Consider the following 15,429-nt stretch of genomic DNA (forward strand, 5'->3'; position numbering starts at 1 on the left):
TGGAGTCTCGTGAGTTGAGAATAACACGTCAAAAAACCACTCAATTCATTAAATTACTTGCTTTGTAAAACCACTTAGCAAACAAAAATGAATTCCAAAATTAACCCCACGTCGGGCGCCAACGTCTGACAACGCACTCCCACGTTGGGCGCCAACAAGAAATGGCGCCCAAACATGGTGCCGGTCCGATACGCAAACACCAACACAATAGATCTTAGACCCCGCAGAGTCTTGACAAAGTGGACCAGCCCTCGGGCCGAGTGCGCCGCACAGCTGACAGCATGATAGGTGGCGCCACTCGCGCCGAGCGTCCTCCGTAAGGGCCCTGTGTCGCGCGCAGGCCCCGGGTGATGTATGGTGGGACTCTGTGCACGGCGGGTCAGGCAGCAGTCACTGACGTTTTGTGCTTTTGATTTTGTTGTAAAGTGCGGTAAGAATCTAAGTAGCTAATGGATAGGTATGTTACTTTTTTAATAGTCCTTGTAATCGTAAAATGGTGTTTATTTTTCAATCTTTAACGACTGTGAAGTTTAATTTAGACGAGTGAAACTTTGAGATTGACCATGACCACAGTCTGATTTAACCTCAAATTCTTGTAAAGGAAAACTTAATTTGATCGTCGTAGTGTCGTTGTGTCGCTCACCAGAAAAACTACACCTAAAACCTCACATTTGTCAGTTAAACAATATGAATAACCTAATAGCCGGCGTCGGCGTAGGCGTTATCTTCACACGTGACGTAATTTAATCACGGTTTATTAAACCAATCCGTCAACAAATCGCGAGACAAGTCGGTCAAGTGCAGATATTATGCGATCGCATCGCCCATCACTCGCATTACGAATATACATACAATCTACACATTATTCGTAAACAACCTTTCACTTTCGTCGAAGACGTGCTTTTGGCAAGAGTAGTTCATCCACGTTCATTGGTCTACATATTGAATTATGTAAGTCATTTCAATTAAAAAAGCTTTTATTTGAGCTTTGTGGATACGTATGTTAAAATATTTTTTTTATCGAATGACCTACTATATGTATTTAACACGTTGTTGGTAACTACACAAATGTTTTTACTGACCAATCATTGGGTACCTTTTGAAACTCAAAATACTAAAGAGCTCAAAATACCTACTGAAATTCAAAAGTTTAAACCTAAGAACCTTTAAAATCTGAGGGGGTCACTTTAGCTTAAGTAAAACATCAGACTACACTTTCGGAGATCTGCTACGCTAGTCACTGCTCTATCTCGTTATATGAAACGCACCGATAGCATGACAGCTCTCGTTCGTTAATTGTTTGTCAAGCTAGAGTAACCCTAACGTGGCAAAGTTTAATCCACTTTGCGCTTCGCTTACGTCCTTCCTAACAATGAAGGTTTTCTGAACTATTTGGAAAATCAGGTTAAAATAACACCTCAAAATGTCAATTGTGTTTTAATTCGTAAGCGTTTTTATTGTTATAGTTCTCGTATGTTTGTATGTAATGGGTCAAATCTCTGTAGTGCGTTATGCCTATGCCTAGCCGTGGCCGTAGCCTCCAAATCTTCAACCTCTTATTATTATGTCGGTACAATTGTGCATAAAAAACAGTGTCCGGTGACCGCGAGCTAAAGAAGATGAAGGTACATAATATATGTACACATAATACATAGTATGTATTGTATTACAATGATACATTAATGAATCTGAAGAGTGATAGTGATCAACCATTTCCACGTCTTACTAATAGACCAATTTGATACTACTCTTTATTGCATTGACTTGAAAATGTACCTACCTACTTAACTATTATTTTATTACTAAGCGGCCTATGCCGACCTTAACTCCCTAAAAGTGCGTGTTTCTATACAAAAGTACAGTGGCCTGGACATAAACTTAACCCTTCGAGTGACATTGTTCTTGAGAGGGTTCAGGTTTCTTTGTAGCCCACTGTACTTATTGGAAATCAAAGAGCAGTCATAATCTAATTATGTCATCTTCGTTGTCTAATTAAATCTAAAAAACAATCGTGAGTTACACAGCAATACGCAGCTGACTTATGCAGGCAGGAAGTTTCAATATTAGTTTTTACCGATAACGAAGCTATTCGAGATAATTTCTACACGATAGAATTTTATCAGTGAGCTTGAATATGGTGCTGAAAAGGAGGCTCCCCGAGTGACCTATCGTGTTCTGACCATTGACTTTATATATTACTAGCGTAAGGACAGGCCCAACCGCTCTAGAAAATGACACCCTCGCGTTGGCCCTAAAATCTCATAAATCTGTCATAATTTGTATGAATTAGGGCCAGCGCGCGGGTGTCATTTTCTTTTGACAAAACGTTCTGACGGGCGTATCCTTTTGGTTCTGACTGCATCCTTTCACCACGGTGACAAACCTCCAGCTCAGATCTAGTTTTTATTTATTTATTTATAAACACTTTATTGTACATTATAAAGTAACAATAATAAAAGGTGAAGAACATTAAAAGAAAACTAACATTGTACAAAGGCGGGCTTATTGCCAAAAAGCAATTTCTTCCAGCCAACCCTTGTTTTTGTCACCGTCACACTAAAAAGTTCTAACTTGGTTAGGTTTGGGTAGATGTGTCATCATAGGTAGGTATAGTTTTATGATGTGAAATTATAGGTATAAATCTAAAAACTAACTGGTTCTAAGTGTGACGAAATGTACTAAAACATGTAATATGTAGTATAACAGTCATTTTATTGTTAAATTTCCTACAAAAGTGGGCACGTAGGCGGTTAATGGTCCTAGGTTCTAGGTTAGGTAACTTACACACTGAATTAAGTCACTATGAGAGAACTGCACCAACATGTATGTATACATAGTTAGGCTAACTAAAAACACCACATAACTATACAGAATGTTGCAAAAAGGGTATACTTACTAAGCCGAAACCTACATGTGCAACATGGTATATCTAAGCCTGAAAATGAAAAAGAAATTCGCGAAAAAAAATGTATTTTCCATAGTAAAAAATCACGTGACCACGTCACGTTAGTTTCTTTGATTATTATTTTTTCGTGAATTTTCAAATACTGATTTCATTTTCGGGCTTAGATAGATATAGCATGCTGCACATGTAGGTTTCGGCTTCCCTTTTTGCAACATCCTGTATAGACAAACTACTCTCAAGGAATGATTTAATAACCTCTCGGACATAGAGAGCGCGAAGAAGGAGAGTAAACAGCAATATTCGCAATAAAACACCAGTTCATTCGCGTCATGAGGAGACTTAATTTTACCGGGATAAAAATAGGTTGGCTAAACTTTTCAGTTAAGTACTTTGGTTTAGTTACTTATTTATATTAATTTACATAGGAAAACATTTATAAATAAATCTATTTAAAATACCATGTGAAAAAACACGACAAAAAACCACAAAAGTTTATCAAACATCAAGAAAACCCCGGCGAGCACTCGGAATCTTCCGACAACAGACGCCGAGGTAGGGGCGCGCCTTCACTTTCAACTATACATATAAAAGGTTACTCTGCCTCTCTGCACGACAGTCCACGACCAGATAGAGCCGAGAGGGACACCAGGTCCTACCTCCACACATCATGGTTTCGTTCTTAACTGTGAGTAGTGTTCAAATCTTAGTTAATTAGTGCAGCAGCTTGAAGTTCAAAAAGTGATGTTTCGTGGTGGAAAAAAGTGTGGTGTGCGATGTTTGGATTGATTTTTCGGTGATGATGATGAGGGATAACGCAAAAATAATGATTAACTTCCGCTATTGTTTTTAGTAATCAATCACGCGTTGTCCTGTGTCAGTGGTTCAAAGTTGATACATTTTCGCCAGAGGATATTCATGCTGCCCGTTAAAAGTGTGAACAAACCGAAATCTATAAGAATATGATCTCTTTGTGAGGGTGTTAGTTTAGTTCCTCTTTACCTGGCTAGCTGGAATGAAATCTTTATAAATATCCCTTTAAGCTCTAAGCTTCCTTCCTAAGTATAAAAGCTTGGGCCATTTTACACCACGCTGGTCCCCTACTGTTGGTGGTTATAATTTTTTTTCCATCACCATAAGAGCGATGGTATCCATTGGACATTCAGCCGGGATTTGAACCCGCATCTCTACCATACTAGCGGGGGCGTTATATCCGGCTGAGCTGTAATCCAAAATTATACCTATTTGTTACTTATAATTATATAAATCTTACAATGGCAAAAATTATATACTTAGGTATCGTATAAAACAAGGTTTTTGTGCTTATACAAAAGCAATGAAAAAGTTCCAGTAACATAGGACTAAATTACTCCTAAACGGCAAAGGCTACTTTAATGACACCGCATCAGAGTATTACCAAAATAAAAACGTAAATGTTGTAATCAAATTGTAAATTTCATCTTTTTTAAATTTGAGGTTATTTGGTGTAGGCATTTTGTGTGTGGAACTTTGTCATTGCTCATGAGTGTATTTAAATTCGTGTAAAGCACCAAGCTTTTTATTTATTTATTTATTTATTTAAACACTTTATTGTACACAGAAATATAGATACATAACAATTGAAAAACACAGTGAAAGCATACAATGGCGGGCTTATTGCCAAAAAGCAATTTCTTCCAGCCAACCTTTGTTGGTGGATAAAAGAGTTACTAACGAGCTATTAAGTTACAGGTACAATAACAATACTAATTTAATACAGCCTACAATTTTTTGTGCTTATAATTAGCATACCTAGTGCTAGTGTACATACTGACGGAAAATCTCAACCGGGAAGTAGTGCTTACAACTCCGAGCGGCAGATTGTTAGAAAGTTTTAACTATCGGTCAATCAGTCCAGGTTATTAACAGTCCTATTTACCGCCGTTAAATGTTTACATATGCAAATAACTACTTTGCTATTTCCCGAACGATGCATTTTATGTAATACGAGTACCTAAGTTAAGCACAGGTGTAGATAGATATATGCAATGTTTTGCCGCATAGGCTTTCCTGGATAATCTGATTTGATACCCATGGATAAATTATAATACACAATACGTAAATTTACATCGAATATAGAACATTTGGCAATAGGCTAGAAAATCTAGATGCGTTGTATATGCGTATTTGCTATCGATATATCGAGTGAGTGCTTTGCAATATTTTTTGCATAAATCATTTATTTTGCAAGTCCATGACCAAAGTGTAGAGATCATGAAGTTAGACAACACATATACACTAACCTAGATTACAATCTAGACTAATCTATTTGAAATTGCTAAAAATAAGAGTACGCACTTACCAATAACCTTCATAGAGAACTGGATACAGGAACATAAACCCCTACATAAAATAGAACACCTTAAATTAAATAATGATCATCCTGATCAAAAAAAACTTATCAGAAGTTTTTGATAAACTTCACGGGTTTTTCAATCTTGAACTTCCCAACTTTGCAAAAGCATAACGACGTATCTACCAAAAGCGTCTATTTCTAAAAAGCTCTGTTTCCCTAGAGAAAGCAAATAACATAAAAAGCTCTTGTCCTGGGTTGACCGGGAAGTGGGAAGTGATCATGAGCTAGTCATGAGCCCATCAGTCGGTTGTGCAACCGACACTTCGTGGGCCGCGCATCCTTTCTCCATATTCACCATGTTATGTTTGTACCTATGTTTACATAGCAGTAGTTTATGGTTGCGTAGATAGCCGACGGCATCATTTACTTGGTGAAAGAAGAGCTTTAAAGTTCATGTTATTTATGATATCAACTCTTTTCGTAAGTAAACTTTTAAGCAATTCGTGATTATGGACTACTTTAACGTCTTGTGCTTAAGTTTATATGTCAAAGTTTTTTTTATGTAGATAGTCTTATAATAATTTAGCCGTTAATTTGACTATTACATCAGTAAAAAAGTGTTATTCCATTGCATTGCGTGCATTTATATAAAAACTTGAGTCAATAGAACGGAGCTTTTCCTGGCCCCAACATGTCTGAGTGCAGTGCTCTTACTTCACACTTTCCAGACTACATCTAGACATCTATACCCAGCCTGGGTCTAGATCCTAAACTATCTGTCTGACCACTTTCGATGTTAAACACTACCTGGCTAACCAATCGCCTGTGGAGATTGCAACAACTATCGATGCATAAACGAATGTTCCATTCTTAGACGTATTGTTTCGACATTTACTGTATAAAAATAGTAACTAATGCAAAACTTTGCATGATTTACAAATTGTAAACTAAAACTCTATAAGTTAGGTACCTATATACATGTACTACAGATTTTTGTATGTATCAAATGAGAATTATTGTTCTTGTGCGTACAAAGGAATTCAAAATAATGCGTTTTACGGAAACAACGAAGTATTTTACATTTCAGTTTATTTCATTGTTTATATATTGTATTCTAATGCCGTTTTAGATTCACACAGTATGTTTTGAATGTTGATGTTATTTTAACAGGATGTCCTGAGAATTAGATAAGCTTGCTGTCTTATTTTTTGTTGCTCTTTAGTATTTATTTTGGATTTTTATCATATATTTATGGTATATTAATATCCTAATTAATTACATACCATAATAAACATAAAATTAAAAAACTTAGTTAAATAACAATCCCTAATTTCGCAATCTCTACTCTAATTGGAAAGCCTCTATACACTTTGTATGCGAGAATACTAACATCTAGGATTCAGAACACATGACTAATATGCTTTAAATTGGTACCTAAAGCGTGTGTTTTTCTTTTGTTTCCAGCTCAGCTGTGTGTTCCTGGCGTCACTAGGAGCGAGCTTCGCTACTTTTGGTCACGAACAGTGAGTTTTCACACTTTTCTCTATTAATTTTCCCCTCTAAAGAGACAGCTCTCTATAGAGACATTAAGCCGCGCCGTGTGTTTAGATGAACCGCAAAAAGATGAAGAGGCAGCGATTTGGTTTGAGATTTTCTGATTTCTCGGGTTTTTCGCACGGTGCGTCGCGCGGGGTGTAATCGGGGGAAATCGACCCATTGTGTGTTGGAAACAAAAGATTATTTGTTATGTCGCTTTTAGGGTTATGTAGTTTGAACTGCGGAAGATGTCGAGGGAAATTGACGGTTCAACGTTCTGACCATTACGCTATAAGAACGAATAATCTACGAAGACAATAAACAAAAAACCCAAGACCAATAAGTAAGAAGTTTGCTGATTCATTGATGTTCTTCATGTTAATTAAATTGTAATATCTCAGTAAAAATGCATAAACTTAAATTAGTCAGTAACTTAGATTAGTTACCTATTTCATTTTTCAAAAAGTACAGAAATTTCCACGAAACCCTAATTAAACGAACGCAATTAAATACGTGACTCTACAGCTACAGACCCCTCCGTGGCTAGAGAACGTCGCGCTTGCCCATTGTTTTTGATGTCATAATGTTGTTTATTTGTTTGTTTACCGAAGGGTTCACATACTGTTGTTTTTATTTAATTAAGAAGTCTTCTCGTGGGTAATTGAAACGTGACTTTAGCTGATGAATGCGGAGGCGTGGAGACAGTTAATTAGCTTTCAACCATAGATAGTTCCCTCACGGACGAAAACGAAAGTGTTTTAAATAGATTGGACTGTTGGAAATGCCGTAAAACTTATACTGTGCTACCACAAAAAACTTTAAACATTGTTTAACAAGTGTTTAAAACAAAATTTGACAGATTTTGTAGGCGTTTGACAGCGCTAAACACCTGTTAAATACTGTCTAAGTTTTTGTGGTAAGGCTGATAATATTCAATGAATACTTGAGTCATGCATCGGTTAGCATAGGTACTTACTGATTTAGACCACGTTCAGTGCAGCGAGCATAGGATTCGATACTATTTTCGAATCTACACGAAGGGTCACTTTTACAAAACGCTAAACGTAATTAAATCAAATTTTAAATACATTTTGTACTAACTGACAGACGTATGACAGGCTACTAAATACGTTTAGCGTTTGGTGAAATTCCACCTAACATATGGAAAAAACAAATGTCACTTTTGGAACTAACTTTGCCTTACATTTTGACAGTGACAGTTGACGATACGCAACGTTAACGGAGGATCGAAACTTGTGCTCACGACTCAGATGACAACTGAATAAAATGTATGTAAGTAGTTGTAAACGCGCGCTATCAAAACGCGCGTTGAGCGCTTGTCATCTGAACGTGGTCTAATACTTACGTCGAAGTGGCAAGCTCGATTTTCCGTTCTTATATTGAAACACAGATATTTATTTGAGAGTTTGGGACTATCTATCCGATGTAAAAATTGCAACAGGTTCGCTGCACCCATTAAGACATACACTGTCGAAAACTATAATATATGTAACTATGTAACCATTCCATCAACTAATTACTTTGTCTTTGTTGCAGTGTCCACATCCGTATCCACATCCCTGAGGAGCACCACGAGCCGAAGCACATCCACCACGAGGAGCACCACGACCACGGACCCCCGAGCTACGGACCCCCCAGCTATGGACCCCCTAGCTTCGGAGGAGGCGGCGGCCACGGGGGCGGCCATGGAGGTGGCCACGGGGGCAGCTTCGTCGAGCATCTGCACGGAGGATTCATCGACCATCTGAAGGGCCATGGAGGAGGCGGGCACGGCCATGACGACCACGGCCACGGCGGCGGCGGATTCGACCTTGGAGGCGGCCATGGAGGAGACAGCTACAGCATTGGAGGAGGCGGCGGCCATGGCCACGGCGGCGGTGATAGCTACAGTATCGGAGGCCACGGCGGTGGTGGACATGGAGGAGACAGCTACAGCTTAGGTGGAGGAGGCGGACACGGCGGCGGCGGCCATGACTTCGGCGGTGGACTCGGCGGAGGCTTTGGCGGGGGCCACGGCGGCGGTGGATTCTCCTCCGGCGGACACGACAGCTACAGCGTCGGCGGAGGCGGCCACGACAGTCACAGCATTGGAGGAGGCCATGACAGCCACAGCTCCGGCGGCGGACTCGGCAGCTACGGCGGCAGCTCGTTCTCTGGACATGACAGTTTCGGAGGTGGTCACAGCTCAGGAGGCTTTGGAGGAGACAGTTACAGCTTGGGTGGTGGAGGAGGCCATGATCATGGCAGTGACAGTTTTGGAGGAGGCCATGGCGGCTCCAGCTTCGGAGGCAGCAGTCATGGAGGTGACAGCTACAGCCTCGGCGGAGGCGGCGGGCACGGCGGAGACAGCTACAGCATTGGAGGAGGCCACGGAGGCCACAGCGGTGGGTTTGGCGGCGGCCACGGCAGCAGCAGCTTCGGAGGAGGCGACAGTTACAGTTTGAGCCACTCGAGTCACTCCAGCCATGGCGGTGACAGCTACAGCGTGCCTTTCTCTGGAGGACACGGGAGCTCAGACTTTGGAGGCAGTCACGGAGGCGGTTTTGGAGGAGACAGCTACACGAACGCCATCGGGGCCGGCCACGGGGGAGGTCCGTACCACAAGAAGTGAGGATCTTTAAGGATCGGAGGAAGCCACCTAAGTCATAGTCGTTCTTTTAGACTCAGTATTTACTTTGTAGTTTAAGGGCAATGGCTGCTATCCAGCGAGATGTGAACGAAAGTTCGAGAGAAAATAAGATGGCGGCCATTACAAAACGATTAATATTGTTGTTTGTAAATAAGTTATTGTTATTGTTGTAATAATTAAACTAATATTTAAACGATTTCTGGTGTTATTCGTCACGGTCCTTTCTTTCTCTTATTTATTGTTACATCGGACATTACATTTCTGCATTCACATACACAGGTTCAGTCTGTTATTATTATCATTCTTACGCCTTACATAATAAGGCTTTGTACGTACAAATACGGTTATGTAAGGTTGCACAATGGGCAGTGCAGATTCGGAGGTGAGCGTGAGTTCAAATGGCCGAAATTATTGCAGTCTCTTGTTTCTTGATGACCGCTCTAGATTATTAACCTACTTGGACTTGGTTGTTCCTAGCCTTAGATAGTTAGAAAATAGCTTTCAAAAGTGAATTGTGTTCATGAGATTCTTTACTTACACTATAGTGTGTTAATTTATTTAATTTAAAAACGTAAAAGGTACATTCAGTGTCTAAAATTTACAAATAGTCCTATATCGTCACACTTACATACTACTTACAACAAAACATGTGTATTAAATATCAGTTAAGCTGATTGTTCTGTTTCTGGAGGTAGTGCAGGCGAACCTTAGACTTAAAAGTTAAAAGTTTCAATGTACTGCGATTGCCTTTTATGCAATGGTAACTGGTTCCACATGGAACCGCTGACACGGTGAAAGAATCCGAATACCCTGCCGCATTATGCTCACATTAAATTTAATAACTATAAAAATCTTTAGCCAAACTTAACCTCTTCTTACTTTGACGTTCTCAGTTGTGGAAACCGACTAGTGGTTAGCTTTAGGAACATCCATGAATAATAATTATCATTGTCAAATTATAATTCGACACGGAAGCGGAACATAAATGAGTGTAGTTTTCCGTAAATACCTTTACCTTTAGAACGACTTCGGATCTACGAGTCTTTACAATGCATCCGGTAACTAGTGAATGTAACAATCAAATTACTTTGTTATGTATAAAATTAGCTACACTGTGTAAGCGGATTTCCCGAGTAAATCATTTTAAGAATGGGTATGGAATGTAGTTAAGTGAAATACACAATCGTACGAGGTCTTTCTGTTATTTTACAAATATTTATATGAGCAAAGACCCTGTAAGTTTCTTTGAGATATTAATATTAACTACTTAGAGCATTTCTAGTCACAGATATTGTGTCGGCATGATAAGCCAAATACAGTGAAAAATAGCTAAATTTAGTAGAAAGTAGAAATCCCATGAATCCCATCCATATTGCGCATGCAAAGATGGCCAAAGAATTTTGAAAGCTTTTTTAGCACACAGGTGCAACCGGAAGTAACTGGATGAGGAAAGTCATACTCTTCGGTAGAGGCCTAGGTCCATCAGCCTAACTGCCTCTGTGGTCTAGTGGTAGAAGCTTCGCTCCATGGCCCAGAGGTCCCGGGTTCGATTCCCGGGTGGGACCATCAATTTGTGTTTCTAAATTGTGGTTCTAAGTTTGGTTAGGACATAGAAGGCTGATCACCTGATGTCCGAAACAGTGAAACGATCCATGCTGTCGGATGGGCATGTAAAGCAGTCGGTCCTGCGCCTAGCTCTCTCCAGTCGTGTCGGTCAATCCGTCCCATTGGGTTATGAGAGTGATGGAACAGAGAGTGCTCCTGTGTACTGCGCACACACTTGGGCACTATAATCTACTCCTGCGTAGATGGCTGATCTCAAATGAGATTGGCCGCCGTAGTCGAAATTCGGCTAGGAGGACATTAGGTCCATCAGTGAACCATAACAATTAGTGCCTAATAATTAAACATAATATATTTTTTGAAAAGCTACGAATTGGTTTGTTTACATCGGGGTCCAGTCGTGACATCACAGTCGTGGGTCGTTGACTCTAGTGGGCGGATCACTTTTACCCGAGCACGGAGACTATAAGACTATACTTGGGTAGAGGTCTAGACTGCCTAGTGTACCTAGGTAATGGGCGATGTCCTGCGCAGTTTGTTGGAGTTTTTCTATTGACTGCTAAAGAAGATCCGAAAAGCACTTATTAGAGCTTACTCAATCACATTTTATGTGCCTTAATTTTCGCTCTCTTTTTGACCCAACCTCATTCACACATGAAAACCAACTTGCTAAGATCAATTTGGACTTTTCATACCGTCCTTATTTCCTGCATCGTAAGACTTAAACTCAAACTTGTCGTTTTTAGAATGGTGGTCACTAGTAGTCACTACACCTATATTCACACTACAGCTACAGGACTGACCTTTCTCTTATTCGTATTGCATAACATAATGGAGCTTTTGTAGGGTAATTGTAGCTAGAACCGGCCCATCTGACGGCAGATTCCCATGCACTACATAAAGACAAAAGCACTGGTGCTTATTGTAATCACGCCTCGACCAAACGAATCGTTGTTCTATTGATGTCTCGGGCTTTTTGCCTTTTGTCTTTTTGATTTGCCCAGTTTGTTAAATTCGTTGTTACGTTATACCTCTGTTATATCCACATATTTAGGTGTTAAAAAGGGTATGGGTAAGCCGAAATGAGGTCATCTAAACAAAGTTTGCTTTACAAACTTTAAAAATTCGCGAATAAAATTTTGCTACAAACTTTGTTGGACAAGTGACTTTTTTACTATGGCGAGTAGATTTTTTTCAAGAATTTCCAAATGCCGAAAAACTACCACTTTTCATAGACCTGTAGGGCTAGTACAGGTTTGTTAGATTTTTGGAAACTATAACAGTTTACTTTTTCTCGCATACAAAGTGGCGCCTCTAGCGGAAACTATCATGCGACTTTTGACTGATAATGTATGCAGTAAAACGTAAACTTTTATAGTTTTCAAAAATTGCAAAACCTGTACTACGGGCTGGTGATGATAGTGTGATGACGTCACCCAGCTCTATGGTAGTGTTGTCGGAAGTCGGAGCGAGTGCAAGTGGCTGCGAGGTAATTGCCTGAAGTGCGAGCGAGCGAGGTGCCGCCTGTCCCTTGCACGCTAACGAGTAGTGCTGGGAAGCACTGTCTATCGATGTCGATAAAATTACACCCAACGAGCAATCAAAAACATTCACTGACGTAATGGAACTTCAATGGCAGGTATAACTTTTTCATCACGTGAGTGTATTCGAATTTAGGTTTTAGATGGTGGTTAGTTTCAATTAAAGCAAGAAAACGACTACGGCATAATTATTACCTACGAGGGCGATACCGAAATGATCGGGAATAGAAAAAAGTACAAAGATATCATAATATTATTTACTTTTATTGTTTTTCAAAGTAGTCTCCGTGACATTCAATGCACTTTTTCATTCGATTAAACCAATCATTGAAACAGTAATTCCAGTCTGAAGTGGATACTGTCAAAACAGCTGATTTGTAAGCTTCGACCGCCTCTTCTGGGCCGCTAAACCGTTGACCACGTAGCATATCTTTAATTCTTGGGAATGTAAAATAATCATTGGGGCTCAGATCAGGGCTATACGGAGGATGGTCCATCAACTCCACGTTTTCCATATTTAAAAACGTTCTTGTTTTGCGAGCGGTATGAGAGCTTGCATTATCGTGGTGAAGGATTATACGACGATTCGGGTTAGTTTTACGAAGTTCTCTTACGACTTCCGGCAAACAAACTGTTGTGTACCAATCAGCAGTAACCGTCCTTTGTTCTTGTAATGGAATCGTAGCCACATGGCCAGTTTTCGATACAAACGAAGCGACCATTTTTTTCGACACGCTGCGTGAGCGAATAACTTTTGTTGGCTTGACCTCACCTTCGAAGACCCAAACTGCCGATTGATGTTTTCTTTCGGGCTCATATGAATAAGTCATAAGTCATAAGTCATTTATTCATAATATTACGATTACATGTCAAAATTTAAATACATAATAATATAATAATAATAATATAATAATAATTTACAATTACCAATAATTAATTACCTTTAGTAGATATAATGTCACAATATAATTATAAGATTATAAAAATAATCATTATTACACAATGTATAAATAAGTTAATAAAATTAATTTAAATTGAATAAAAGATTAACTAGGTCGAACATTCAATCGATAAATTCGTCAAATTTATAGAACGCTTGCTCGACAAGCCAGCGTTTTAGTGCGGACTTGAACCGATCATGGCTAGGTGCTTCCGTGATGGCAATAGGCAGCTTATTATACACCGCGGGTCCCATGACATGGGTGAGCTTCCCAGACTTGGCCAGCCCGCGGCCCAGGGCCATCAGTTTGTTGGCCCGGCGCGTATTGCGATGGTGCACGTCGCCGTGGGTTTGGTAGGAGTCGTAGTTGTCTCGGACGTACATCGCTACCTGGTAAATCACTATGGAGGGCAGCGTCATGATGCCTAGCGACTTAAAGTACGGCCTCGCGGAGGTGTCCTGCGACACGCGTGCGATGGCTCTGACGGCCCGCTTCTGCATTCTAAAGGCGCGCTCCCAGTCGGCGGCGCGCCCCCAGAGCTCGGCGCCGTACTGCAGCAGCGAGTGCACGGTGGCGAAGTAGCAGGTGCGGACCACCTCGGCGGGCACGGTGCGCGCCAGGCGGTTCAGCGCGAAACATGCGCTGCCCAACTTTCCGCAAACTTTATCGATGTGAGCATCCCAGGTCAACCCTCTGTCGAGTATAAAACCCAAGAAGGTGGCGGCTTTGGTTTGTTCGACGACTGCATCACCCGCTCGTACCGAGATGGCTTTCGGTGGTTGGCCAGCAAGGTTGAAATGTATGAACTGGGTCTTGCTGATGTTCAAAACCATTCCGTTCATTCCAAACCACTGAGCGAGTTTTGTAGCCGTCTCGTTTAAACGCTGCTTCAGTTGCTCGATGTTGGGAGCGACGACTACTCCCGCCACATCGTCCGCGTACATTAGCATGTGCGCAGTATCGATGCTTTGGGGCAGGTCGTTCAGGAGGAGCGAAAACATAATATTCGACAGCGAGGAACCCTGGGCTACCCCCATCGCTGTAGTCAGCGGATCAGACCTAATAGAACCTCCTTCGCCCACTACGACTTGCGACCTCTGGCGCATGGAATAAATTCACGATTCATCACCAGAGACGATATTGTAGACAGCATTTGAACTGCCTCCATTGAACCGTTGCAGAGCAGATCGACACCAATTAACACGAGCCGACTTTTGTTCCTCGGTCAAACGGTGGGGCACCCAGCGCGAAACTAACTTCTTGACACCCAGTTCTTCATGTAAAATGGTTTGAATGGCTGTCATACCAATGCTGAGAGAAGCCCGAATCTGCTCGTATGTCACATGTCTATCTTCTTTTATTAACTGGCGTACAGCATCGATGTTATCTTGTGTTACCGCTGTTTTTGGCCGACCAGTAGAAGGGACTGTGGTAAGAGAGGAACGTCCACGGCGAAACTCAGAATACCAACGATATATAGTCGTTTTACTTGGTGCTTCAAGTTTATAAATAGAAACAAGCTCGGCGAGACATTGTTCTTGAGATAAACCTCGACGAAAGTTGTGAAAAATTATTGCACGGAAATGTTCCCGCGTAAGCTCCATTTTTTACACCGACTTGTCAAATTCAAATGGTCAATACTCTTTTATTTTATACTTTTTTTAAATTTCGAAAATGGAATTATGTTTGAAAAAACACTAAATTTGATACACCAAAAAGGTTTCACTCTAATTTATTCCTAAGTATTCTATTCCCGATCTTTTCGGCCCTCGTACATGGGGCTCTTTCGCCACAGACAAATGATTCGTTAATAAATTAAAAATGGGTCATTATTTCAATATTCTATAAGTATATCGATAGATGACAGTTACAATCATACGATTTTAATACATAAAAAATAGCATTCTGTAAAAATCATATGAAAGTAACTGTCAGCTATTGATAGATAGAGCTAACTAAGT

At 40.5% G+C, this 15,429-nt stretch overlaps 2 protein-coding genes across 2 annotated transcripts in view; one reads left to right on the forward strand and one right to left on the reverse strand.

Annotated features, from left to right (window-relative positions):
* The window catches only part of LOC105381406 (protein CBFA2T3), a 77,394-nt gene that overhangs the window by 22,576 nt on the left and 39,389 nt on the right, over positions 1–15,429 (reverse strand).
* LOC105381534 (glycine-rich protein DOT1) lies at positions 3,501–9,619 on the forward strand. Its single transcript, XM_038109394.2, has 3 exons — positions 3,501–3,590; positions 6,702–6,760; positions 8,331–9,619. The coding sequence occupies exons 1-3, from the start codon at positions 3,573–3,575 to the stop codon at positions 9,403–9,405; spliced, it is 1,152 nt and encodes a 383-aa protein (XP_037965322.2). The 5' UTR covers positions 3,501–3,572; the 3' UTR covers positions 9,406–9,619.

This window comes from Plutella xylostella, chromosome 20, assembly GCF_932276165.1.
Source record: "Plutella xylostella chromosome 20, ilPluXylo3.1, whole genome shotgun sequence".
In the NCBI taxonomy this organism is placed as follows: Eukaryota; Metazoa; Arthropoda; class Insecta; order Lepidoptera; family Plutellidae; genus Plutella; species Plutella xylostella.

Coding starts and splice junctions, on each gene's coding strand:
- LOC105381534 (XM_038109394.2), top strand. Junction 6,761..8,330: donor GCTACTTTTGGTCACGAACA/GTGAGTTTTCAC, acceptor TCTTTGTTGCAG/TGTCCACATCCGTATCCACA.